The 25,999-nt window shown below is 49.7% G+C and overlaps 2 protein-coding genes across 2 annotated transcripts in view; one reads left to right on the plus strand and one right to left on the minus strand.

Annotated features, from left to right (window-relative positions):
* LOC143506209 (BTB/POZ domain-containing protein kctd15) overlaps positions 1 to 843 on the plus strand; it is a 10,548-nt gene extending 9,705 nt beyond the window's left edge. The window contains exon 3 of the mRNA XM_076996280.1: positions 544 to 843. Within this exon, the coding sequence (XP_076852395.1) occupies positions 544 to 702 (159 nt within the window). The 3' untranslated portion in view covers positions 703 to 843. The remainder of the gene's footprint in view (positions 1 to 543) is intronic.
* Positions 844 to 4,317: 3,474 nt separating this feature from the next.
* Positions 4,318 to 25,999, minus strand: part of LOC143506210 (transcription initiation factor TFIID subunit 4-like) — a 38,672-nt gene continuing 16,990 nt past the window's right edge. Inside the window, exon 3 of the mRNA XM_076996281.1 lies at positions 4,318 to 6,936. Within this exon, the coding sequence (XP_076852396.1) occupies positions 6,763 to 6,936 (174 nt within the window). The 3' untranslated portion in view covers positions 4,318 to 6,762. The remainder of the gene's footprint in view (positions 6,937 to 25,999) is intronic.

Here is a 25,999-nt window from a genome sequence, read left to right on the forward strand (position 1 = left end):
CACACACACACACCCATACCCACCACACACACACATACACACACCCATACCCACCACACACACACACACACCACTCACACCCATACCCACCACACACACACACCCATACCCACCACACACACACATACACACAACACACACCCATACCCACCACACATACACACCACACACACCCATACCCACCACACACACACACACAGCCCCCTCACTCAACCCACCCAACCCACTCACTTACCACACCCACCTCATGTGCCGTAGTGCATACTGGGAGCCGACTGGTTTGAGGTTAACCTGCTCCAGTGCATACTGGGAGCTGTTCAGGTCTGCCTTATTTCCAGATTTCCAGAGAAGTGAATCTTGGATTCTTTTGGGAGTTTTTGTTGGGTTACCCTGATATTTATTTCTTGGTTTTTTTCCCAGTTGTAAAGTTACACAATTACTATTACAGATTAAGTTACTGATTGCGTACTAATATAGAGACATGATTGTTATATTGGGAACTCACAGTGCACTTAAAATATTTTGTGTGTTCTGTCTGTTCAGGTGTTGGAGCGTCTATTCCAAAAAGGGTTCAGTGTGGCAGCATCATGTGGAGGCGGAGTCGACTCCTCCCAGTTCAGTGAATATGTGCTGTGTCGTGAGGATAGGCGGAGCCAGTCCATGAACACACCCATCAGGATAAAGCAAGAGCCTCTGGACTAGATGTGTACAAGGACCACGGACGGGATGAGAGTCTTCTCAGCCTGACACAGACTACCCTCACACCCAGACTTCACATCCGTCTCACACTCACACATGTACATGCGCACACACGCACGCACACACAAACACACACACACACAATAGACTTGGATAGGGAAGCTTGTTAGCATTGCCGGCCAAGTGCTATGAAGCAGAATGTAAAGTAGATTAACAGAAAACAGAAAGTCCTCACTTCCACACTTCAAGTTGAACCCAAAGAACTGCAGACAGCCCAGACGGCCCAGACGGACGGGACCAAAGTAGCACAGCTCATCTCCCTTCTAGTCGCTCCGCTCTCAACCTCTCACACCGTCTGCCGCTCTGACCGACCAACCAGAGGCCACGCACCACAGGCTCCGCCTCCTCTCTCAGTGTGGCGTGGACCAGATTGGCAACCGGATCTTGCTCCTGTGTTGCCATGCGGGGGGTGTTAACGCCCCGTTGGCAGGTCGTATTCAGGGACGTCCGCTCCCCCTCTTTCCCATCGAAGGTCGACAGAGAGCCAACAGGGACCAAGTCCTCACCACAGCAGGGCACAGGACCCCCACGGCCAACAGACCCGCTCAGCTACTGGGTCCAGCTGCCAAACGGATTTTTAAAATGTTTTTTCTTTTTTACTCCCAACATTTTTTGTGGCTTTGTCTGGCACCATGATGTTCACAGTCATTAACACCAGGATTCGCTTGTTTTGTTTATTCTGCATTTGTTTCAGGTTCCTTTTTGCTGTATGAAGGATGAGAGCGAGTCATGTGCTGAAATCATTAGGTTGGAGAGAGTTGGGGTTCGTTTCCTGGCACTGCCTTTCTGAAACACTATTATAGCCTGGGGTGGGGCAGTTAGCACACGGTGGACTGTAATGCATTCAGAGCCCAGAGAAGGCTGCGAACGGGCACAAGTGTTCCTGGAAAAAGGAAGGTATCAGAGTCCGCTAGCAGGGGGCAGGGTCTGGCTAACACGCTAGCAGGGGGCAGGGTCTGGCTAACACGCTAGCAGTGGGCAGGGTCTGGCTAACACGCTAGCAGTGGGCAGGGTAGACTAACGCGCTAGCAGGGGGCTGGGTCCAGCTAACACGCTAGCAGTGGGCAGGGTAGACTAACGCGCTAGCAGTGGGCAGGGTCCAGCTAACACGCTAGCAGTGGGCAGGGTCTGGCTAACACCCTAGCAGGGGGCAGGGTCCGGCTAACACGCTAGCAGGGGGCAGGGTCCGGCTAACACTGCACTGGCACTATTGTGTGTACGTGAGCTCTGACCCAGTAATAGCTGCATGTTGTTTGGATTGAAAACTCAAAGGAAAGCGTGGCACACCTCGCCACTGACGCTCATACCTCACACGTGGCACCGAAGTGTGGACGCAGCTTGAAAAGCATCAGGTGAAGGTGCCGTAGGGGGCGATGTCCATGTCAATCACATGAACACACTGCTTCCTTTGCTCTTAGACAAATGGGAAAGGAGGAGGAGTCTCTCTCAGCACCACCCATGCACCACACCCCTGTCACGAGGGCAAGCAGGGAATGAGGTTGTAGGCCAGGACTATGTTTCTGCGTCGTCATGACAAATTAGAGCAGTATTTCTCTTCAGGCAGTGCGGAGCAGTTGAATACGGGATGGTCAGACGCTGGTTCCCGTGCGGGGGGGATGCAGACTCTTAAAATGGAGAGAATTTCAGGGGCTATAGGAGAAAATAGGCCCCTTGTTGCAGAACTCTGAGGAAAGGGAATTAGGAGGGTCCAGTGTGTGTGTGTGTGTGTGTGCGTGCATGTCACAGCGCACAGACAGTGCTCGTGGAGATGCGAGTTCCGTCCCAGCATCCCCACCCCGGTGGATGTCTGCAGATGTGGACATCCACCACCCACACCACCCACAGTGCCACTCCGTCAAAACCATAAATCTACATGCAAAACTTCTGCTGTCCACTCGAGGCCCTAAACGTGTCTGAAAGGGTAACAAACATTCTGCAAGCTTTTCATAAGCATCACAGTATCTAAAGCATTTTGACATGAAGTGTTGGAGAGCCACCGCCCTTCCTGTCCACCTCTGGGGGGAATCCCAGGCACAGCTGTGGATGCAGGGCAGTACTGACCCCAGGTCAGTAGAAGACTGGCTCTCGGACGCTGCTTTTCAATCTGCTGCTGCTGCAGCTGCTCATGATCCAGGGTCTGCTGGACCAAGTGAAGTGCCCATATACATTATATATATATACATACATACACGCACGCACACACACACACACGCATATATATATATATGGGGAGAGACAGAGAGAGCCCTGTGGTTCATAGCGCTCCCTGGTGTAACACAGTGGGGCTGTTTCCATGGGGGCAGCAGGGTGGTCGGGTGTTGCCTGTATTAGGACGTGGGCTCTGTGATCTGTACAGTTGTTTGTTGATCAGTGGTGAAGGAGGCTGGTAGATTTGTATCCCTCTTGATATATGGGGCCTGTAATGATAAAAACACATCCTGCGTTTTCTGATTAAAGGACAAAAGAATATAACTAGCCCAGTATGTTGTGTACATATGGATTTAAAAAATAAAACATTTTGAAATGTATACGAAGGTGAAAACTGTTTAAAATTATTGAATGTTTTAATAATTAGACTGTGGTATTCAAAGGGCATGTGCTTGTTGAGAGTGTCTCTGTGTTTTTTTATTTACTTGTATATTTACTATAATAAAAATATGTACCGTTTATTCAAGATGTTTATATTTTTCTCTCTAGAGTGTTTGTTCTCTTTAATGTAAGTATGGATCACAAATGAGCCTTACTTATATAACGGAATTATACAATTATATAAGACCATCAAGCTATAATCTTTTGACTAAACAAATGAGTGTTTTCGTTTGCTAGCAGGAAGAGCATGTGCTCTGAGAAACGTCTCCTTTCCAGACTTGTTTGGATGTTTCAAATGTCCATGTTAGGGGACAGCAACGCAAATGCAAGCTTCACAGTAACACGCAACATTCAGTAACAGTATTTCTGCGGGATTAGGGATTATGTCACAGCACAAAGGTGAACTACACAGGAGTTTTTCTTCAGCTCCTTGCATGATAAAATCACTCACCATTCCTCATGCGCAACACCTGCACATCCCACAATGTCTTCAGATGAACCATCTACAGAAAAGACACGACTTACCAAAGAATGACCACCATAGTGTGGGAAGGACTCATGGAAAATAAAATCCATTAATCTGCAAAACAAACAAAACCAACTACATATGCATTCAGAACCAGAACTGTTGGGGAAGAAACTAGCACGATCTCACCATCTCACACTGTGGTTCAACAAAAATGGCAGAATCTGCATGGCGTCTCTCGTCATGTGCTCAAACTGTAAAGCAAAATAAAAGTGGAGTGAGGGGGAATGTGACACACACACACAAACACACACACACACACAGTATATGATCTCTAAATTTCATTTTAGGGATCACATCCATGTGATGTATTCTCATTTTAGGTGAAAATGTAAAATTAACAGTATGAAACAAATGGCGATGTAACCAGAGTCAGAATGATGTAGCCAGATTAGATCATCATAGTGATGTAACCAGATGAGGTCATCACAGTGTAGTAGTTTAGTAAACAGCTTATTTATTCCTTTACAAAATAGGTACAAATACTGAAGTTCTTCACACAAACAGGAAATATTTCAGGATATGTACAGTTTACCAAAAATAATGTTGTTCTAATAAACACATGGTCTTGTAAACAATATTTACAAATTGTCCATACATTAAAACATTAATTTCCCAACTGTGTACATCAGTAATACCTTTCTAATAATAATAATAATAATAATAATAACAACATTTTGGCTAAAAAGCTGAATAGTAGAAATGTCCTGCTTGATATCAGAAACCATAAAAATAATCATTTTAACAACTGGACAAATAGGTCAATTTGTGCTTTGTTTGAATTACTACTGTATCTGACAATGAGAAAATCTCAGTCTGAAATGTGACAAGCATGAATAACAAAAAAAGACCCAAAACACCAAACAAAGGACAGAGTAGAAATAGAAACGCTTCCCTTTCAAAGTTCCCGACGACACTGGCAGAGACGGAGACACAGGGGACACTCTTTACATTAGTAACACAGAAGTAACACTCAACAGTGCTGCTAAAAACGTTAATAGTTTCTGACAATGGTCAATTACAAGCTTGGGCATTTAATAGAAAACAACAGGAACCAAATGTAACAGGTGCATAGAAGCAGAGAGGCTCCTGTTTAAGCCGGACTGGAGTGTGTGGAAAGATTAATGGCATACCAAGAAGTTTAATTAATGATCTTACTGATTCGGTTTATGATATCTTGGAGTTGAACCCAAAGCGATGCTGTTCAACCAAGCTCAGTGCTACTTTAAATTACAAACTGAAGTTTCCTAGACCACCCCAAACTCACCCTATGTGCCCCCAGGTCTGGCCCAAACACCAGTGAACACTCTCCTAACAGAGAACGGTCTCCAATGACATCATATAATGATCATATAATGAGTTCATACATAATAATCATCACATTTATTCCTGCACTGGATAAGTCCTTCGAGTTGTTCTAATAAGAGCTTGTGTATGTAATAAAAAAATAATAATTCAGCAGACTAGCAGACTGATGCGGAGTTGCCGGGCCTGGCCAGGGTTTGCACTGTTCTGCCCGTACGGTAGACAACTGCGTTAAGATCAACAGACACTGACACAGACACACTCAACAAGAAAAGGAGGTGAGGGAGGCAGTCGCCAGAGCAGCAGTCGCCATGGAGCTGTTCTAGAACATTCCGTGTGCCGCGGTCAGTCCTGCAGTCACAGAGCTCCAGACGGTGGTGATCACACATGATTACCAAAAACTGAAATTCAGCTCATCAGTCCGAACCACACTGGGAATTAGTTTTCCTCAAGCAAAGAATCAAACAGTCCTAAACGTGTCTAGTGTCCACATTAGAAATAACGTTGTTGTTTACTAAGAGTTATTCTGAACCACGCCCCTCAGTCAGGGCCCAGACCGCTGTAGTCTACACGGCAGTTAGCTGAACCTTTAAATAAAGTCCTCTGTATGATACAGTCATGTCTTTAAAAGACTGGACGGCACAAAAATGAAAGACATTACAAAACAAAGAATCGACAGACACGGGGATCTTCAGCGAGACGTGCTGTGACTGGGGTATTGCTATATTCTGGACTCTTACAGGTTTACTGACTGACTGACCTGCTTTTGGAAAACAGGGCATCAAGTCGCCATGGATATACAGTCTACAAGACAAAGAAAAGTTACTATGATAAATTCAAATGTACGTGATATTTAAGGAACACTTGGATCCTTGGAACAGACACTTTTTAAACATCATTCTGTTTGCTAAAATATTAAGTGGAAAACATAATACATGCTGATTAAAATTATTTTCAAAGAAACTATTTACATCAAAGTGTTATCAATGAAAGCAACCCCCCCCTCCCCCCCTCAGTTCTTTTAAAAACAATTTTAATACATGATCGTATTGGGCTTATATGGTCATTCTGCACTGGCTGGACACAGCCAACCCCTAGGGCTTCCAGGGTTACAGAAAAACTCTTATATAAACGATAAAAAACAATATACACAAATCAGTTCAAGGTTTTCAGTCTTAGAGCTGGCTTGCTAAAGCCCAACCCTAGATAAATACACAGAATTCCCGAGACATAAAAACAGATCAGACTGACTCCGAATGTGTACGTGGGGGAACAAAATAAAAAACAAAAACCCTTACATGATCATGCCTTAGATGATCATACCTTACATGATCATAATTTATATGATCATGCCTTGCCCCTGGGAGACTGTACATGGCCTTTAACATGATTTTTTTTTATACATTTTTATCGTTGAAATAATGAAAATATTATTTTACAATAAAAAAAAGCCACAATGACATCACGACAGAGACGCTGAGAGCACGAGACATGAACGCTTGCTGAAGGCACGTTGCAGGGTGCTGTAGGAAGCTTGGGTGTGCCGGGCGCGGGACGGGGCGCCCCCTGTTGGCTACGCTGAGCTACTTCAGCAGAGCGCGGTAGAGCAGGAGCGAGTGGCTGGTGTGGCGCTCCTGCTCCAGGTAGAAGATGAAGTCCCTGAGGTTCACCCGGGTGATCCGCAGACGAGGGTACTGCCGCGAACACACCGCCAGCGCAGACGAGGACGCCGGAGAGCCAGCCGAACTGCACGTCACCTAGAGACACAACGAGACCCAGGGTCAGCCTGCCGGTCCAGAACCACGGAGACAGGTCAAGGGGAGCAGGATCGCAGTGTTCGACCACACCCTGTTCAGAGAAACAGCAGCGCTTTTATGGGAGACCCATGTGAGACTCACGTGAGACCCATGTTAAGAGTAGAAAGATGAGCATTGCCAATCCCCTATGCAGCTTAGGTTGGCCACCTCGGAAGATCCACACAGAGAAAGAGAAGGCAGGAAAGAGAGGCATACAAAGCCAGTTGTGTTGGGAGAAAATATCTAAGAGGAAAAACACAGCATTTGTCATTTTACCCGTGACGGCTGCTCACATGCACGTCATGTGCCATACTCATACACGCACACGGACATCATGTGGAACTAGATGTACGGAAAGAGTGAGAGACTGGAATGAGATGCAGAAAGGAGAAAGGGAAACGCACCCACCCATCTTCAGCCCACCACCACCATCTACCCTCACCATCTACCACCACCATCTACCCTCACCATCTACCACCACCATCTACCCTCACCACCCAGACAAGGTGAGAGAGAGAAGAATGTGATCACAAAGAATGTGATGCTGCCTCCAGCTCTCACCTACACACCCATTGCTGAGGACCTGTTGACAGCACACACACACACACACACACACACACACACACACACACACACACACACACACACACACACACACACACACAGGTATACACATGCTTACACACGTGTAAATGGTGTACAAGGACAGACTAATATGGTCCTATTGCGTTTTTAGACCCTCATTATGGTTTCACTGGAATAAAAGGCGCCTTCGACGTGCTCAGAACTAGAGAACAAATCCAGCAGATACTGCCAACTCCAGAGACCAGCTATTACTGCCACACAAAAATGTCAAGACACTTAAACCATTATGAAAAGCCCCATCAGTGCACCCCTGGCACCAGCCCTTTCCAGCTCAAACCAATCTGGAGGAGGCAGATCAAAAACAAGGATGCTGGTTGGTTCCAATGACCTGAGGATGAACCAATCATAACACGACACCCGTCCCACCTGCACTGTGGTCCCCTCATAATAAGAGCAGGAACGATCTAGATTAGCTCCCACTTTGCTAAATTTACTTTCCATTAATAATGCATGTTCTTCCTTCTCTCTCTACCACACACACACACACACACACACACACACACACACATTCACACACAGTCTCTAATAGGGTGGGGCCAGGGAGGGGACTCTGAGGGACTCTACTCGTGGCCCCTGCCTACCTTGCTGGGCTGGGTATCTGCCGATCGGTGTTGTGAGAGTGGTGGCATGTGGTGCTGGAGTCCATATTGGACTTGGATGGGGTTTCACCTCGGGGCGGCAGGTTAATGGCCTCACTTTGCAAGACACACACGGGAACAGGCAAGCACACACACACACACACACACCTACACACACACACACACACACACACACACACACACACACACACACACACACACACACACACACACACACACACCTACACACACACCTACACACACACACACACACACACACACACCTACAGTAGCCAGGCCCTTAAGAGCTGATACTGCTGTCTCAGCAAAGCTCTACTGAGAGAAAAAAGGAGAGAGTAAAAGAAAGAAAGAGAGAGAAAGAGAGAGAATTAAGTTGTGGGATAGAGAAGTAAAAAGCTCCTGTAGATATACAGATAGACAGTGAGTTAAACACACAGCCAGACCACAGATAAAACTACAATCTGAAAGAGTTGCAAACTAGCGGATCCTCTAAAGAGGCTAATGTAACATATGCAGTTGTGCTGTGGGAGTGTTGGGGTTCCTCTAAGAGAGCAGTGTAGGTATAAATAAAGACCCTAAAGGCATCTCTGATGCTAGAAATGACTCCATACCAAGAGTCCATAGTCTGGTCCGGGAAAATTACACTCCAGTCCGGTCCAGAAATGCCACTGCACTGCAAGGTTCTGAGTCTTTCACACTCTTTCACCCTTTTAGGCTGTGGAATGTGATTCAAGATTCAAGGGGTGGTGAACGTAAGATGGACACAAATTCAGTATTATCTCATATCGATTTGGCACCCCCTCTAGTGCAGCGCCCCTATGCGTCGCATACGCTGCGTACCCCCTTTTTACGCCACTGCATACACACTGCTGCTGGTTAAGGAGGTACAGTGTCCAGTCAGAGATGTGCAGAGGCTCTAGAAGGCCACATCACGGATTAGGCACTACGGTCAGATCACTACAGCAATAGCAGCTTCTGTGAAATTCACACTGGTGACACTAGACTCCAGTAAGAATAAAGAATCTGAGAGTTTACCAAGAACCAAGAGCTCACGAGATCTCGTCCCATCTCCCATCCCATTCCTAACACATAGGGTTCAATGTGACGTTGGTCCACCCGTTGCAGCTAGAACAGCTTCAACTCTTCTGGGAAGGCTGTTCACAAGGTTTAGTGTGTTTATGGGGATTTTTGACCATTCTTCCAGAAGCGCATTTGTGAGGTCACATACTGATGTTGGACGAGAAGGCCTGGCTCTCAGTCTCTGCTCTAATTCATCGGGTTGAGGTCAGGACTCTGTGCAGGCCACAGTTCATCCATACCAGACTCTGCCATTCATGTGTTTATGGACCTTGCTTTGTACATAGTCATGTTGGAAGAGGAAGGGGCCAGCTCCAAACTGTTCCCACAAAGTCGGGAGCATGGAATTGTCCAAAATGTCTTGGTATGCTGTAGCCTTCAATTCCTGAAAAACCACCCCACACAATCCCCCCTCCACCAAACTTTACACTTGGCACAATGCAGTCAGACAAGTACCATTCTCCTGGCAACTGCCAAACCCAGACTTGTCCATCAGATTGCCACATGAAGAAGCGGGATTTGTCACTCTAGAGAACGCACCTTCACCGCTCTAAAATCCAGTGTGCTTTATGCCACTGCATCCGACGCTTTGCATTGGACTTGGTGATGTATGGCTTGGATGCAGCTGCTCGACCATGGAAACCCATTCTATGAAGCTCTCTGTGAACTGTTCTTGAGCTAATCTGAAGGCGTAGTTATTGACTCTGCAGAAAGTTGGCGACCTCTTCGCACCATGTGCTTCAGCATCCGCTGACTCTGCTCCGTCAGTTTACATGGCCTACCACTTCATGGCTGAGTTGTTGTTGTTCCCAAAAATCTCCATTTTCTAATAATACAGCTGACAGTTGACTGTGGAATATTTAAGAGAGAGGAAATTTCACGACAGGATTTGTTGCACAGGTGCAACTGGGTATGGTTATGGGTATGGTTATGGGTATGGTTATGGGTATGGTAGGTGGTGCGAGTACGGTAGGTAGTATGGGTATGAGGTCATCTCCAGTAGCTCAACGTGTTGAGCTGCATGCTCGCAATTAGAAATGAAGGCGCATGAACTTCAGAGGTTCTAATCCCACGTCCAATTATTTTCTATGGGCAGTCATGGTCCTGTGGTTAGGAAACCGATCTTTTGACCAGAGGGTCGTGGGGTCGATTCCCAGACCTGAGGCCATGACTGAGGTGCCCTTGAGCAAGGCACCTAACCCCAACTGCTCCCCGGGCGCTGGGCTAGGGCTGCCCACCGCTCTGGGCACGTGTGTTCCACAGCCCCCTAGTAATCACTTGTGTGTGTGTGTGTGTGTGTGTGTGTGTACAAATGGGTAAAAAGCGGAGGACAAATTTCGATTGCGGTGAAAAAAATCACAATTGACAAATATGGCACATTTACACTTTACACACTTATGTTAGGTAGCATGGGCATGGGCATGGTAGTATGGTATAGGAAGAGAGGTTTTGAAGAATCGATGCTTAAATGTGCTAATGACTAGCTAGCGTTTAAAGCTCATGGTGTGCTATATAGGTATTAAGCTGTCGTCCCGTTGAGATGTTCCAGCCTGTAGAAGCTGTGGAGAGGCTGACTGGTGCTGGCTGGCTCTGACTGAAGAGTAAGTAGTCAGTAGGGCTCTTCTGAGGCAGGATGGGGATGTAAAGCTCAACCCGGTCAACATCCGGCTCCTTCACCCTTCTCCCCACCCCGAAGCACCCAGACGAGCCTCACTGTGGGACCCACCCCCACCCAACACCCCCAACCCCATAATAGTTGCTGCCCTTAATTAAGTCCAGAGGCTTGCTCTTTTTTTACTCCCTCCGGCACACCCCTCCCCCCATAAAGCCCCCCTCCCCTCCTGGAGAACAGGCCGGCAAGGACATTTTGAAGAGTTAACAGATGTTGGTTCTGTGCCCTGAGGCCCTTCAGCCATCGGCTGAGTGATGCATTTGATGTGGAGTTTATTCAGCTCCAATAAACGTATAAAGAATTAGAATAATAATTCACAGATGTACAGCAGGATTATTAGGGCCAAACTCCCTTTGTGCCGAGCGTCCGGCGGGCGGGCGGGTGTGTGTGTGTGTGTGTGTGTGTGTGTGTGTGTGTGTGTGTGTGTGTGTGTGTGTAGAAACGCTGCTAATCGAAGGGTGAAAATATTTGGGCTTTTGCGTACGGCGTCATGCCCAGGCCCCCGTGTTGAGAGAGAGAGAGAGAGAGGACCAGCATTGACCACAGCGTGGCTGAACAGCCCTGCGAGCCAGGCCCAGTGGGGAAATGATCCGATCAGTTCAGCGCCAGGCTGCATCCTGAATGACTGAACAGGAAGTAGACCTGAGAAGAGGGGGCAGGGGTGAGCTGCGTCGTTCTGACCGCCATGATGAATGAAGGAATTACACTCAAAACAAACAACTTCAATTCCACCAACAACTAAAGAGCAACAAATCTCCAAAACAGCCACTCGCCAAGCGTCTTAATACCCCACATAAAACACAAACCCACACAGGCGAGCGAGCTCCGTGGCGACGCATAGCAACGGAACAGAATCACAGTCAAGGAGAAAGAAGGGGGAAAAAAAGAAAAGAAAAGAAAAAAAACACCTTATTACTCCGAACTCCTGCAAGCCATTTTGGTCTCCAAAGGTTTCGGAGTGCCGCGGGCCCTGTGTCTGCAGTGTTTCGGGAAATGACTTGCCTTCGCACGAACACCGCCGCGTTCTGCTGCCCCCAGCAGCCCTGCTCAATTTCTCCTTAACCCTTTCCTGGCTTCCCGCCGCCAGCTGCCACCACCAAACTCTGCCTGCCTTTGTCTTCCTGGCGCTCTTTTTGACGTTCTCCCCTCGTCTCCCCTCGTCTCCCCTCTTCTCCCCTTGTCTCCCCTCGCTCACGCTGTGCCTCCCAGAGCAGGCCTGTCACATGGCTGAGCCCCACTGCCACCCAGACCTCCACGGGTGGTTTTGCCACCTCTCCATATCCAGGAGTGCCCGCACATTAGCGTTAGCAACATTAGCGTCCTCCGCGCATTTGTCTGATTAGTCTGGCTGCTTAAGCACATTGGAGCTCTGAAACATGCATTGTCGGGGACAACGTGTGGACCAGTAAGGATGGTGCTCTGAATGGTGCTCTGGTCCTCCACTCAAGTGTGCGAGTGTGTATGAATGGTGCGACGGTGCTTCCACTGAAGTGTGTGCGTGTGCATCACGGGTGGATTAAATCTGCAAACTCGTTGACACAACACATAATTAAAACATCTTGCTCGGGGTCAGGAATTTTCTAATTAGTAGTGTACTGACACTGCACTAGATTTGCCGCCAGGTTCAGAGTCCACAGGTTACCGCTCAGATGAAAGCTTCACCAGTGGCATAGTTCTGGAGGGGTGTTCACACACACACACACACACACACACACACACACACACACACACACACACACACACACACACACACAAAGGGTCACCCAGAACCTTCTTTCCAAACAAAAGCACTTCAAACTTTTCTGCCCAGAATCTAAAATATCGACTCCACTCTCTCCTTTCAGGGCGATTAACAGAATAGTTTCTGCTGACAAAGACCCAGCAGGCATAATTACAGCTGAGGGTACATTCAGACGCACGCGTGCCCCACGTGAGGGGTACGTTCAGACGCACGCGTGCCCCACGTGAGGGGTACGTTCAGACGCACGCGTGCCCCACGTGAGGGGTACGTTCAGACGCACGCGTGCCCCACGTGAGGGGTACGTTCAGACGCACGCGTGCCCCACGTGAGGGGTACGTTCAGACGCACGCGTGCCCCACGTGAGGGGTACGTTCAGACGCACGCGTGCCCCACGTGAGGGGTACGTTCAGACGCACGCGTGCCCCACGTGAGGGGTACGTTCAGACGCACGCGTGCCCCACGTGAGGCTACGATCAGACGCACGCGTGCCCCACGTGAGGGTACGTTCAGACGCACGCGTGCCCCACGTGAGGGGTACGTTCAGACGCACGCGTGCCCCACGTGAGGGGTACGTTCAGACGCACGCGTGCCCCACGTGAGGCTACGTTCAGACGCACGCGTGCCCCACGTGAGGCTACGTTCAGACGCACGCGTGCCCCACGTGAGGCTACGATCAGACGCACGCGTGCCCCACGTGAGGCTACGATCAGACGCACGCGTGCCCCACGTGAGGCTACGATCAGACGCACGCGTGCCCCACGTGAGGGTACGTTCAGACGCACGCGTGCCCCACGTGAGGGTACGTTCAGACGCACGCGTGCCCCACGTGAGGGGTACGTTCAGACGCACGCGTGCCCCACGTGAGGGGTACGTTCAGACGCACGCGTGCCCCACGTGAGGGGTACGTTCAGACGCACGCGTGCCCCACGTGAGGCTACGTTCAGACGCACGCGTGCCCCACGTGAGGCTACGTTCAGACGCACGCGTGCCCCACGTGAGGCTACGATCAGACGCACGCGTGCCCCACGTGAGGCTACGATCAGACGCACGCGTGCCCCACGTGAGGGCTACGATCAGACGCACGCGTGCCCCACGTGAGGGTACGTTCAGACGCACGCGTGCCCCACGTGAGGGTACGTTCAGACGCACGCGTGCCCCACGTGAGGGGTACGTTCAGACGCACGCGTGCCCCACGTGAGGGGTACGTTCAGACGCACGCGTGCCCCACGTGAGGCTACGTTCAGACGCACGCGTGCCCCACGTGAGGCTACGTTCAGACGCACGCGTGCCCCACGTGAGGCTACGTTCAGACGCACGCGTGCCCCACGTGAGGCTACGATCAGACGCACGCGTGCCCCACCTGAGGCTACGTTCAGACGCACGCGTGCCCCACCTGAGGGTACGTTCAGACGCACGCGTGCCCCACCTGAGGGTACGTTCAGACGCACGCGTGCCCCACGTGAGGGTACGTTCAGACGCACGCGTGCCCCACGTGAGGGTACGTTCAGACGCACGCGTGCCCCACGTGAGGGTACGTTCAGACGCACGCGTGCCCCACGTGAGGGTACATTCAGAAACACGGGTGCCCCACGTGAGGGTACATTCAGAAACACGGGTGCCCCATGTGAGAGTACATTCAGATGCACATGTGCCCCACGTGAGGCTACGATCAGAAATAAGTGTGCCCCACGTGAGGGTACATTCAGAAACACGGGTGCCCCACGTGAGGGTACATTCAGAAACACGGGTGCCCCACGTGAGGGTACATTCAGAAACACGGGTGCCCCACGTGAGAGTACATTCAGATGCACGCGTGCCCCACATGAGGGTACATTCAGATGCACGCGTGCCCCACGTGAGGGTACATTCAGACGCATCTGGTTGTCTGCGCTGATGGACTGGCCTCAACTCAAACAGAGAATATGAGCTTCTGGTGTCCAGGACTGTCATTCCCAACACCCTGTGAGACTCAGCCACGCCCCCCCCCCCCCCAATCTCACCCAGGAGTGTGTGCCAAACCGCAGGCCACACCCCCTTCCGGACCGCGGGAACGTTGCCGCTAGCGAGACAGCTACTCCGAAACCGGACAGCTCATCACAGCCGGAATCGTCTGCTGCTCATGACACAGAACAGCTGTGCAACTTTTCTCGTTTCTTTTTCTCCCTTTCTTCTGTGGAGCATTAAAAATTCAAAGCGTTTCACATGTGAAATGAACCCAATTAGGAGGCGGAGGAGGCTGGCCAGGAGTGTGCGGCAGCGCGCGTGTCCTCAGAAGACTCCGATAATGAGACCTTGTTGATTTTACGCTATCCGCTTTTTTAAATGCCGTGGCAAGGCGTCATTTCTACAGCTGTTTTAAATTTTAATTCTCCCTGAATGAGAAGGCGGAGCTGGCACACAGGACTGGGGGGCCTCGGCGACAGTCGCTAAGTCTCCGCGCCGATGGTGACCAACGGGGAGTTTTGAACACGATGCCTTTTGATGTCTTTGTAAAAAACTGATTAAGGACGGTTTGCAAAAAAATTATTAAACAGAAAACATTTTAACCTAAAAATGAAGCAGAGGATTCAACCAGACAAAAGAATGAAAAGGCTTAATGAGAGCATGATGAAAAGACGAGGAGCGGGGACAGTAGGAGTTCAGCAGGAGCAGACCTCCTCGCTCCTGAGCCAAGGACAGGGGAGTGTGAGAGAGGACCTCCATCGCGATGTGTCTCAATCCTGAACTGTCTGGTCTGTGCCCAAAAGTGAGTGAAATTGACTGAATAGAAAACACACACACACACACACACACACCTCCTTCACCCATCACGGTATGCGGCTCCACTACGGCTTGATCCACTGTGAGACACACCAGTGAGTGTGAGAGAGAGAGCGAAGGAGAGAGGAAGTGAGGGAATAAGAGAGGAAGTGAGTGAGGGAGTGAGTGAATGAGTAAGAGAGGGAGTGAGGGAGAGAGTGAGGGAGAGAGTGAGTAAGAGAGGGAGTGAGAGTGAGTGAGTGAGTGAGTGAGTGAGTAAGGGAGTAAGAGGGAGTGAGTGAGGGGGGTAAGAGAGAGAGTGAGTGAGGGGGTAAGAGAGAGAGTGAGTGAGGGGTTAAAAGAGTGAGTGAGAGAGTGAGTGAGAGAGTGAGTGAGTAAGAGAGTGAGTGAGTGAGGGAGTAAGAGAGTGAGTGAGTGAGGGAGTAAGAGAGTGAGTGAGTGAGGGAGTAAGAGAATGAGTGAGTGAGGGAGTAAGAGAATGAGTGAGTGAGGGAGTAAGAGAATGAGTGAGTGAGGGAGTAAGAGAGAGTGAGTGAGGGAGTAAGAGAGAGTGAGTGAGGGAGTGAGTGAGGGAGTGAGTGAGGGAGTGAGTGAGGGAGTGAGTGAGGGAGTGAGTGAGGGAGAGTGAGTGAGGGAGAGAGAGTGAGGGAGTAAGAGAGTGAGGGAGTAAGAGAGTGAGGGAGTAAGAGAGAGGGAGGGAGTGAGTAAGAGAGGGAGTGAGTGAGTAAGAGAGGGAGTGAGTGAGTGAGGGAGTAAGAGCGAGTGAGTGAGGGAGTAAGAGCGAGTGAGTGAGGGAGTAAGAGAGGGAGTGAGTAAGAGAGGGAGTGAGTGAGTGAGGGAGTAAGAGAGGGAGTGAGTGAGGGAGTAAGAGAGGGAGTAAGAGAGGGAGGGAGTGAGTAAGAGAGGGAGTGAGTGAGTGAGGGAGTAAGAGCGAGTGAGTGAGGGAGTAAGAGAGGGAGTGAGTAAGAGAGGGAGTGAGTAAGAGAGGGAGGGAGTAAGAGAGGGAGTGAGTAAGAGAGGGAGTGAGTAAGAGAGGGAGTGAGTAAGAGAGGGAGTGAGTAAGAGAGGGAGTGAGTAAGAGAGGGAGTGAGTAAGAGAGGGAGGGAGTAAGAGAGGGAGTGAGTAAGAGAGGGAGGGAGTAAGAGAGGGAGTGAGTAAGAGAGGGAGTGAGTAAGAGAGGGAGGGAGTAAGAGAGGGAGTGAGTAAGAGAGGGAGTGAGTAAGAGAGGGAGTGAGTAAGAGAGGGAGTGAGTAAGAGAGGGAGTGAGTAAGAGAGGGAGGGAGTAAGAGAGGGAGTGAGTAAGAGAGGGAGTGAGTAAGAGAGGGAGGGAGTAAGAGAGGGAGGGAGTAAGAGAGGGAGTGAGTAAGAGAGGGAGGGAGTAAGAGAGGGAGTGAGTAAGAGAGGGAGGGAGTAAGAGAGGGAGTGAGTAAGAGAGGGAGTGAGTAAGAGAGGGAGACAGGCCCTCGTGCTAGTTCTGTTCGCAGTTCCTCCAGCATGCCGCTTCCTTGAGCACAAAAGCTGCAGCTGAGAAAGACACAGTTTGCTTTAGCAGAGTCCCCCAAGGCGTCGCCTGCACACCTGCGTGGCTGTCGGGCAGACGCCTCACCACACAGCCAGCTGTGCGCATGCACAACACTTATCTACATATTGACTTGGTTTAAACCTACAGCACCGCCGCAGTGATAATTACACGGATGAGGAAGTGGAGGAGTCTTCCTCACCTGGGGCACGGGACTGGGGGCGGAGCTTCCAGTGACACCCCGCAAGCACACCTGCAGCAGTGCTCACGAGCCAGCACCTCCAGATCACTCGCAATTATACACACACAGCTACACTCTGTTACACTCGCAGTTGCACACAATATTACACACACAATTACACTCATGCAGTTACACACACAATTACACACAGTTACACTCACAATTAAACACGCAGTTACACTCTCACTGTGAGTGTAACTGTACATGTGTAACTGAACCAAGGCAGTTTTACCCACAAACACACACCAAGTCATACACAGGCCTCTACATACAGGAAACACAAATGCAACCCCCCAAAAAAAAACACATTATGAGTACACACACATACACCCACCATACCCACGCACACCCCACACACACCCATGCACACCCCACACACACCCACCATACCCATGCACACCCCACACACACCCACCATACCCATGCACACCCCACACACACCCACCATACCCATGCACACCCCACACACACCCACCATACCCATGCACACCCCACACACACCCACCATACCCATGCACACCCCACACACACCCACCATACCCATGCACACCCCACACACACCCACCATACCCATGCACACCCCACACACACCCACCATACCCATGCACACCCCACACACACCCACCATACCCATGCACACCCCACACACACCCACCATACACATGCACACCCCACACACACCCCATACTCAGGCCTCTGACCAGGTTTAATGGTTTCAGCTGCCATTCATTAGCAATCGCACAACACAAATGGAACCTGTCAGAATGTGTGTGTGTGTGTGTGTGTGTGTGTGTGTGTGTGTGTGTGTGTGTGTGTGTGTGTGTGTGTGTGTGTGGAATAACCCTGCAAACCCAGGTCGTGCAGGCAGAATGGGCTGACTGTTGTAAACGGTGCTACTCCATAATGAGGCTGCTGATGGAGGAGGAGAGATGATAGATATCCTGTCTCTGTGGAACATCTGAGGGTGGCATCACTCAGCCCAGCTCATTCCAAACCCCTCGCATACATAATTCATACGCGGCTAAAAAATACATGCGCTGATCCGTCACCGAGCAGCGGTGACAGACAGAGAAACTGGAGCTTATGCGATGTTCCACATCCCCTATCTGAAGACAAAACTTTAGAACAGCCAGTGGTCTCAAGAGAAAATGGATTTACGCAAGACACCTTCACTAAGGCTCTTATCCTTATTATTGAACCGCACCCTGGAATCAGAGTCAGGCAGAGCCCACAGGGTGCCGGAGGTGGCAGTGAAGTCCAGGGTGTGTGGGGTAAAAGTCCAGGGTGTGTGGGGTAAAAGTCCAGGGTGTGTGGGGTGGAAGTCCAGGGTGTGTGGGGGTAAAAGTCCAGGGTGTGTGGGGTAAAAGTCCAGGGTGTGCGGGGTAAAAGGTCCAGGGTGTGTGGGGTAAAAGTCCAGGGTGTGTGGGGTAAAAGTCCAGGGTGTGTGGGGTAAAAGTCCAGGGTGTGTGGGGTGGAAGTCCAGGGTGTGTGGGGTGGAAGTCCAGGGTGTGTGGGGTAAAAGTCCAGGGTGTGTGGGGTGGAAGTCCAGGGTGTGAGTAATCAACTCCTCGGTGGGCAGGTTGCTGAGCTCCCAGCCAGACGCCCGCCAATCGATTCTAAATCTCAATTAGCCAAATGACAAACACCGCCCACACCGAAAGACCACGTGTCCTGTCAAACGGGGCCGAGCGAACATATTTATTGAGATCTGTGTTAAATTTAATTATTTGGGCAATTAACTACAGAGGCTTGCAAACTCTCAGAGGACACAAAGAGGAGGGGGAGGGGCAAAGGGGCATGGGCAAGGGTGGGGAGGCGGATAGAGGGGGCGGAGCACGGGTGGGGAGGCTGGTAGAGGGGGGGGCACGGATGGGGAGGCGGGTAGAGGGGGGGCACGGGTGGAGAGGCGGGTAGAGGGGGGGGCACGGATGGGGTGGCGGGTAGAGGGGGGGAGGGGTGGAGAGGCGGGTAGAGGGGGGGGCACGGATGGGGAGGCGGGTAGAGGGGGGGGCACGGATGGGGTGGCGGGTAGAGGGGGGGAGAGGTGGGGAGGCGGGTAGAGGGGGCGGAGCACGGGCGGGGAGGCGGGTAGAGGGGGGGGGCACGGGTGGGGAGGCGGGGTAGAGGGGGGGAGGGGTGGACATTGAGTGGACAGGAGGTTCACAGACCTAACAGGATATAAGGGACAATTTTTTTACCGCCTAAAGAAACTATGAGCACAGACACAGGCGAAGAGACATTTACCTTTAATGATCTCCAGTGATATCAAAGCATTGCTGAATACAATACAGAGCAATACGCCTTTATATAACCCACCATTAATCAGACACTTTCTAAAACTGTAGTGAAAGTGAATGTCCTAATGATGACCTCCCGCGGAAGGTCTAAAGAAGTTAAAAATGAGCCACCGGAATCATTACAGAAATCACTCAGTGGTTCAGCATCAGTGGAGAGGGCCTTCCTCTCATTAGAAGCCATTTCAAACTTTTTTAAAATTGATCAAATGTAAGAGAGAAATGAAGTGTGTGTGTGTGTGTGTGTGTGTGTGTGTGTGTGTGTGTGTGTGTGTGTGTGAGAGAGAGTATGTGTGCACGTGCATATCTGTGTGTGTCTGTGTGTCTGTGTCTTAGAAAGAAAGAAGGAAAGAGAGAGAGAGAAAAATTAAACTGAGCCAAAAAGTGTGCCTTGGATTTAATATTTTATAATTGCCAAGGGACATTCCAAGATCAATGAATTTTTTGCCCGAGACGCACATCAGAAAGAGATGTACTTCAGTCTTTTTAGGGAACATTGGTCTATTTAATTCGGGTGTCTGATGCATGTGAAATATGCTTCCCCTGGTCTCCTTCAGGTCCTGGAGGCATGGCTGCAGGCGAACATTACCACTGTTAATGGGCAGGCCTCAGCACAGGGGGACTAAACCAGTAACCCATCCATGCTAATGGGCTTGACTGTTTATTCACGTTCAGCCCTGCTCTGCGGCTAATTTTAGCCTCTGTGTTTTTCCACACGCACACACACACGCACACACACACACACACACACACACACACACACACACACACACACACACACACACACACACACACACACACACACACACACACACACACACTCTCTCAAATAAATAAATCAGTCAGAGGAAAATCAGCACTGCATCACAACACTGCTCAGCTTTATCCCACATGCACTTCAGAGGAACACGTGGAGCCTGCTTAACCCAGCACAGCTACACGCGAGGGCACGGGAATAAGGAAGGAGGAGAAGAGAGGAAGAGAGAAGAGAGGAGAAGAAGAGAGGAAGAGAAACTCCAGTTACAGCAGCATCCACAGAAACACCACAGTTACAGCAGCGACCACAGAAACAGCAGCACCTCAGCCTGCTAACAAAAGGGCAGCACGATCAACAACAGATGTCCGTAGAGAGTGGTGTGCTGGTCGCCCAGGAGTCCAACATGTCGGAACCAAGCAGCAGCTCTGGGGAAGCCCATCTCACTCAGCTGACTTTCTCTGGGTAGAACACTGGATTTTATATCAGTTTCCGTTCAATGCTCTGGATTAGAACATTTCATCATTTGATAAAATCGACAAATAAGAACAGAAACGCTGTACCACGCTTCATCAGAAAACCTCCAGAAGCTGATAGACTACTACACAGCTGCATCTTGCCTGCTGAATGTGTTCCAGTACGGTCCCCTTTGCCCTCTGACCCCTGGACTGTCAAACATACACTTTACTCACACATTCTACCTCAGTTGTTTTCACAAGGTCACTGTTTTCACAGGGAACTGACCATTAACGATTTCTGAATCTTGAACAGTTCAGAGAAGACATGCCCTGTTCTGGACCCAACCAGTCACTCTCACTACTTAACTCCAGGTTTGTCAGTTAATTCTCATGCCATACTGTGCTAAAGCAGGCATATCCTGGCACAGAAACTCAATCAAAAAGTAATACATAATAAAATTAAATAAATTAATAAAAGGTGGCCATCATGTTAATAGCATCCTACCTAAGCAAGGAACAGTGCGTTTTTTTTTTGCAATAAAAGTCACTTCCAGGATTGGTAGTTTCTGCCTGGGCAGTACATGAAAGTGGGAAAACACACACACACACACACACACACACACACACACACACACACACACACACACACACACACACACACACACACAGAGAGAGAGAGAGAGAGAGAGGCAGACACACACAGGCAGACAGGCGCACACACACACACAGGTAGACAGGCGCGCACACACACAGGCAGACACATACACACAGACAGACACACACATACACACAGACAGACACACACATACACACAGACAGACACACACAGGCAGACAGACACTCACACACACACAGGCAGACACACAGGCACTCTCACACACACACAGGCAGACACACAGGCACTCTCACACACACACAGGCACTCTCACACACACACAGGCACTCTCACACACACACAGGCACTCTCACACACACACAGGCACTCTCACACACACACAGGCACTCTCACACACACACAGGCACTCTCACACACACACAGGCAGACAGGCACTCACACACACACAGGCAGACAGGCACTCTCTCACACACAGGCAGACAGGCACTCTCACACACACACAGGCAGACAGGCACTCTCACACACACAGGCAGACAGGCACTCACACACACACAGGCAGACAGGCACTCACACACACACAGGCAGACAGGCACTCACACACACACAGTTAGACACACACACACACACACACACACACACACACACACACACACACACACAGACAGAGACACAGTTAGCCACACACACACACAGACAGAGACACAGTTAGACACACACACACACAGAGACAGAGACACAGTTAGACACACACACACACACACACAGAGGCAGACAGGCACTCACACACACACAGACACACACACACACAGACAGAGACACAGTTAGACACACACACAGACAGAGACACAGTTAGACACACACACAGAGACACACACACACACACAGACAGAGACACAGTTAGACACACAGACAGAGACACAGTTAGACACACAGACAGAGACACAGTAAGACACACACACAGACAGACAGAGACACACACACAGACAGACAGAGACACACACACAGACAGACAGAGACACACACACAGACAGACAGAGACACACACACAGACAGACAGAGACACACACACAGACAGACAGAGACACACACACAGACAGACAGAGACACACACACAGACAGACAGAGACACACACACAGACAGACAGAGAGACAGTTCGACACACACACACACACACAGACAGAGACACAGTTAGACACACACACACACACAGACAGAGACACAGTTAGACACACACACAGACAGACACAGTTAGACACACACAGACAGAGACACAGTTAGACACACACACACACACACAGACAGAGACACAGTTAGACACACAGACAGACACAGTAAGACACACAGACAGAGGACACAGTAAGACACACAGACAGAGACACAGTAAGACACACACACAGACAGACAGAGACACACACACAGACAGACAGAGAGACAGTTAGACACACACACACACAGACAGACAGAGAGACAGTTAGACACACACACACACACAGACAGAGAGACAGTTAGACACACACACACACACACAGACAGAGAGACAGTTAGACACACACACACACAGACAGAGAGACAGTTAGACACACACACACACACACACACAGACAGAGACACAGTTAGACACACACACACACACACACAGACAGAGACACAGTTAGACACACACACACACACACACACAGACAGAGACACAGTTAGACACACACACGACACCACACACACACAGACAGAGACACAGTTAGACACACACACACACACAGACAGAGACACAGTTAGACACACACACACACACAGACAGAGACACAGTTAGACACACACACACACAGACAGAGGACACAGTTAGACACACACACACACACACAGACAGAGACACAGTTAGACACACACACACACACACACAGAGACAGAGACACAGTTAGACACACACACACACACACACACACACACACAGACAGAGACACAGTTAGACACACACACACACACACAGACAGACAGAGACACACACAGACAGACAGAGACACACACAGACAGACAGAGACACACAGGAGACACACACAGACAGACAGAGACACACAGACACCACACACAGGACACACCACACAGACAGACAGTTAGACACACACACAGACAGACAGAGACACAGTTAGACACACACACAGACAGACAGAGACACACACACAGACAGCAGAGACACACCACAGACGACAGAGACACAGTAGACACACACAGACAGACAGACACAGTTAGACACACACAGACAGACAGAGACACACAGACAGACAGAGACACACACACAGACAGACAGAGACACAGTTAGACACACACACAGACAGACAGAGACACAGTTAGACACACACAGACGACCAAGAAGACAGAGACACACACCACAGACAGACAGAGACACACACACAGACAGACAGACACAGTTAGACACACACACAGACAGACAGAGACACAGACAGACGGTAGCCACACACACAGACACGACAGAGACACAGTAGACCACACACAGACAGACAGAGACACAGTTAGACACACCACAGACAGACAGAGACACACACACACACAGACAGACAGAGACACGTAGACACACACACAGACGAAGAGACACACACACAGACAGAACGACACACACACACACAGACATACAGAGGACACACACACACACAGACAGACCAGAGACACACACACACACAGACAGACAGAGACACACACACACACAGACAGACAGAGACACAAACACACAGACAGACAGAGACACACACACACAGACAGACAGAGACACACACACACAGACAGACAGAGACACACACACACAGACAGACAGAGACACAGTTAGACACACACACAGACAGACAGAGACACAGCTAGACACACACACAGACAGACAGAGACACAGCTAGACACACACACAGACAGAGACACAGTTAGACACACACACACAGATAGAGACACAGTTAGACACACACACAGACAGATAGAGACACAGTTAGACACACACACAGACAGATAGAGACACAGTTAGACACACACACAGACAGATAGAGACACAGTTAGACACACACACACACACAGACAGATAGAGACACAGTTAGACACACACACACAGACAGACAGACAGAGACACAGTTAGACACACACACAGACAGATAGAGACACAGTTAGACACACACACACACACACAGACAGATAGAGACACAGCCCCAGCCCAGGCAGTGAGTCCTCCCTTTTGCTCTAGCCTCAGTCAGCCAAATCAAATCAGCACGTGGAGACGTACATCGCTAATGTTTATTCTGCCAACGCTGCAGTCAGCTTTATTTCGCCTACTCTATAAATTTCAGTGTCTCCACCTCCCCTGCAGTCCCTGCTACCAACTAATGAAATATCATTTCAGAGTTCTCACTTGGTTTTGTCCTCGGGTGTCAACCTTGCTGGCTGCAGAACGAAGCTGACAAAAATAATAAAATAAAAAAGAGAAGCAAACTTTAATAAATAGAAACACGAAATCCAGCTGCACTGCAATACTGTCACAACACAGTGGTATTCAAAGCAATCACTGAGAATTTCCACAACAAGACAGAGAGAGCAAGGAGGAGGTCTCACCCACACCACAGGACCCACACACACACACACCACAGGACCCACACACACCACAGGACCCACACACACACACACACACACACCACAGGACCCACACACACACACACACACACACACACCACAGGACCCACACACACACACACACACACACACACACACACACACACACACACACACACACCACAGGACCCACACACATACACACACACCACAGGACCCACCCACACACCACAGGACCCACCCGACTACAGGACCCACCCACACACACACACACGCACGCACCACAGGACCCACACACATACACACACACCACAGGACCCACCCACACACCACAGGACCCACCCGACTACAGGACCCACACACACACACACACACACACACACACACACGCACCACAGGACCCACACACGCACCACAGGAGCCACAAACGCACTACAGGAGCCACACACTGCAGCACTTGGAAGTAAAGCAATTACCACAAAATCAAGTATGAGCACAAAATCAAATTCAATTTAGAATTTATTAATTACAAATGACTACAAGTGTAGCATGTACAAGTGTAGCATGACTACAAGTGTAGCATTTTTTAAACAAATAGTGTAAATCAAGAAAAGTCCCTGTCTCTGTCAGTGTCAATGCAAAGAGGTCTGTATGAAAATATGAACAGAAAGATAAGAGAAGAATGATGGAAATAGATGGAGGGATAAGAGAGGAGAGAAGGAGTGAAAACTAGCTCATCGTAATACTGATATTACATATACATACTTACATATGCATGCATGCATACATACAATGTTTATATGCACATTGTTGCTATAAATCTCCGTGGTAGTGTGGGTGGGTGTGAATGTGGTGGTGTAGATATGTTGGTGGAGATGGTAGTGGTAGTCTGGGTGGGTGTGAATGCGGTGGTGTAGATATGTTGGTGGAGATGGTAGTGGTAGTGTGGGTGGGTGTGAATGTGGTGGTGTAGATATGTTGGTGGAGATGGTAGTGGTAGTGTGGGTGGGTGTGAATGTGGTGGTGTAGATATGTTGGTGGAGATGGTAG

Source organism: Brachyhypopomus gauderio, unplaced genomic scaffold (assembly GCF_052324685.1).
Source record: "Brachyhypopomus gauderio isolate BG-103 unplaced genomic scaffold, BGAUD_0.2 sc450, whole genome shotgun sequence".
Taxonomy (NCBI): Eukaryota; Metazoa; Chordata; class Actinopteri; order Gymnotiformes; family Hypopomidae; genus Brachyhypopomus; species Brachyhypopomus gauderio.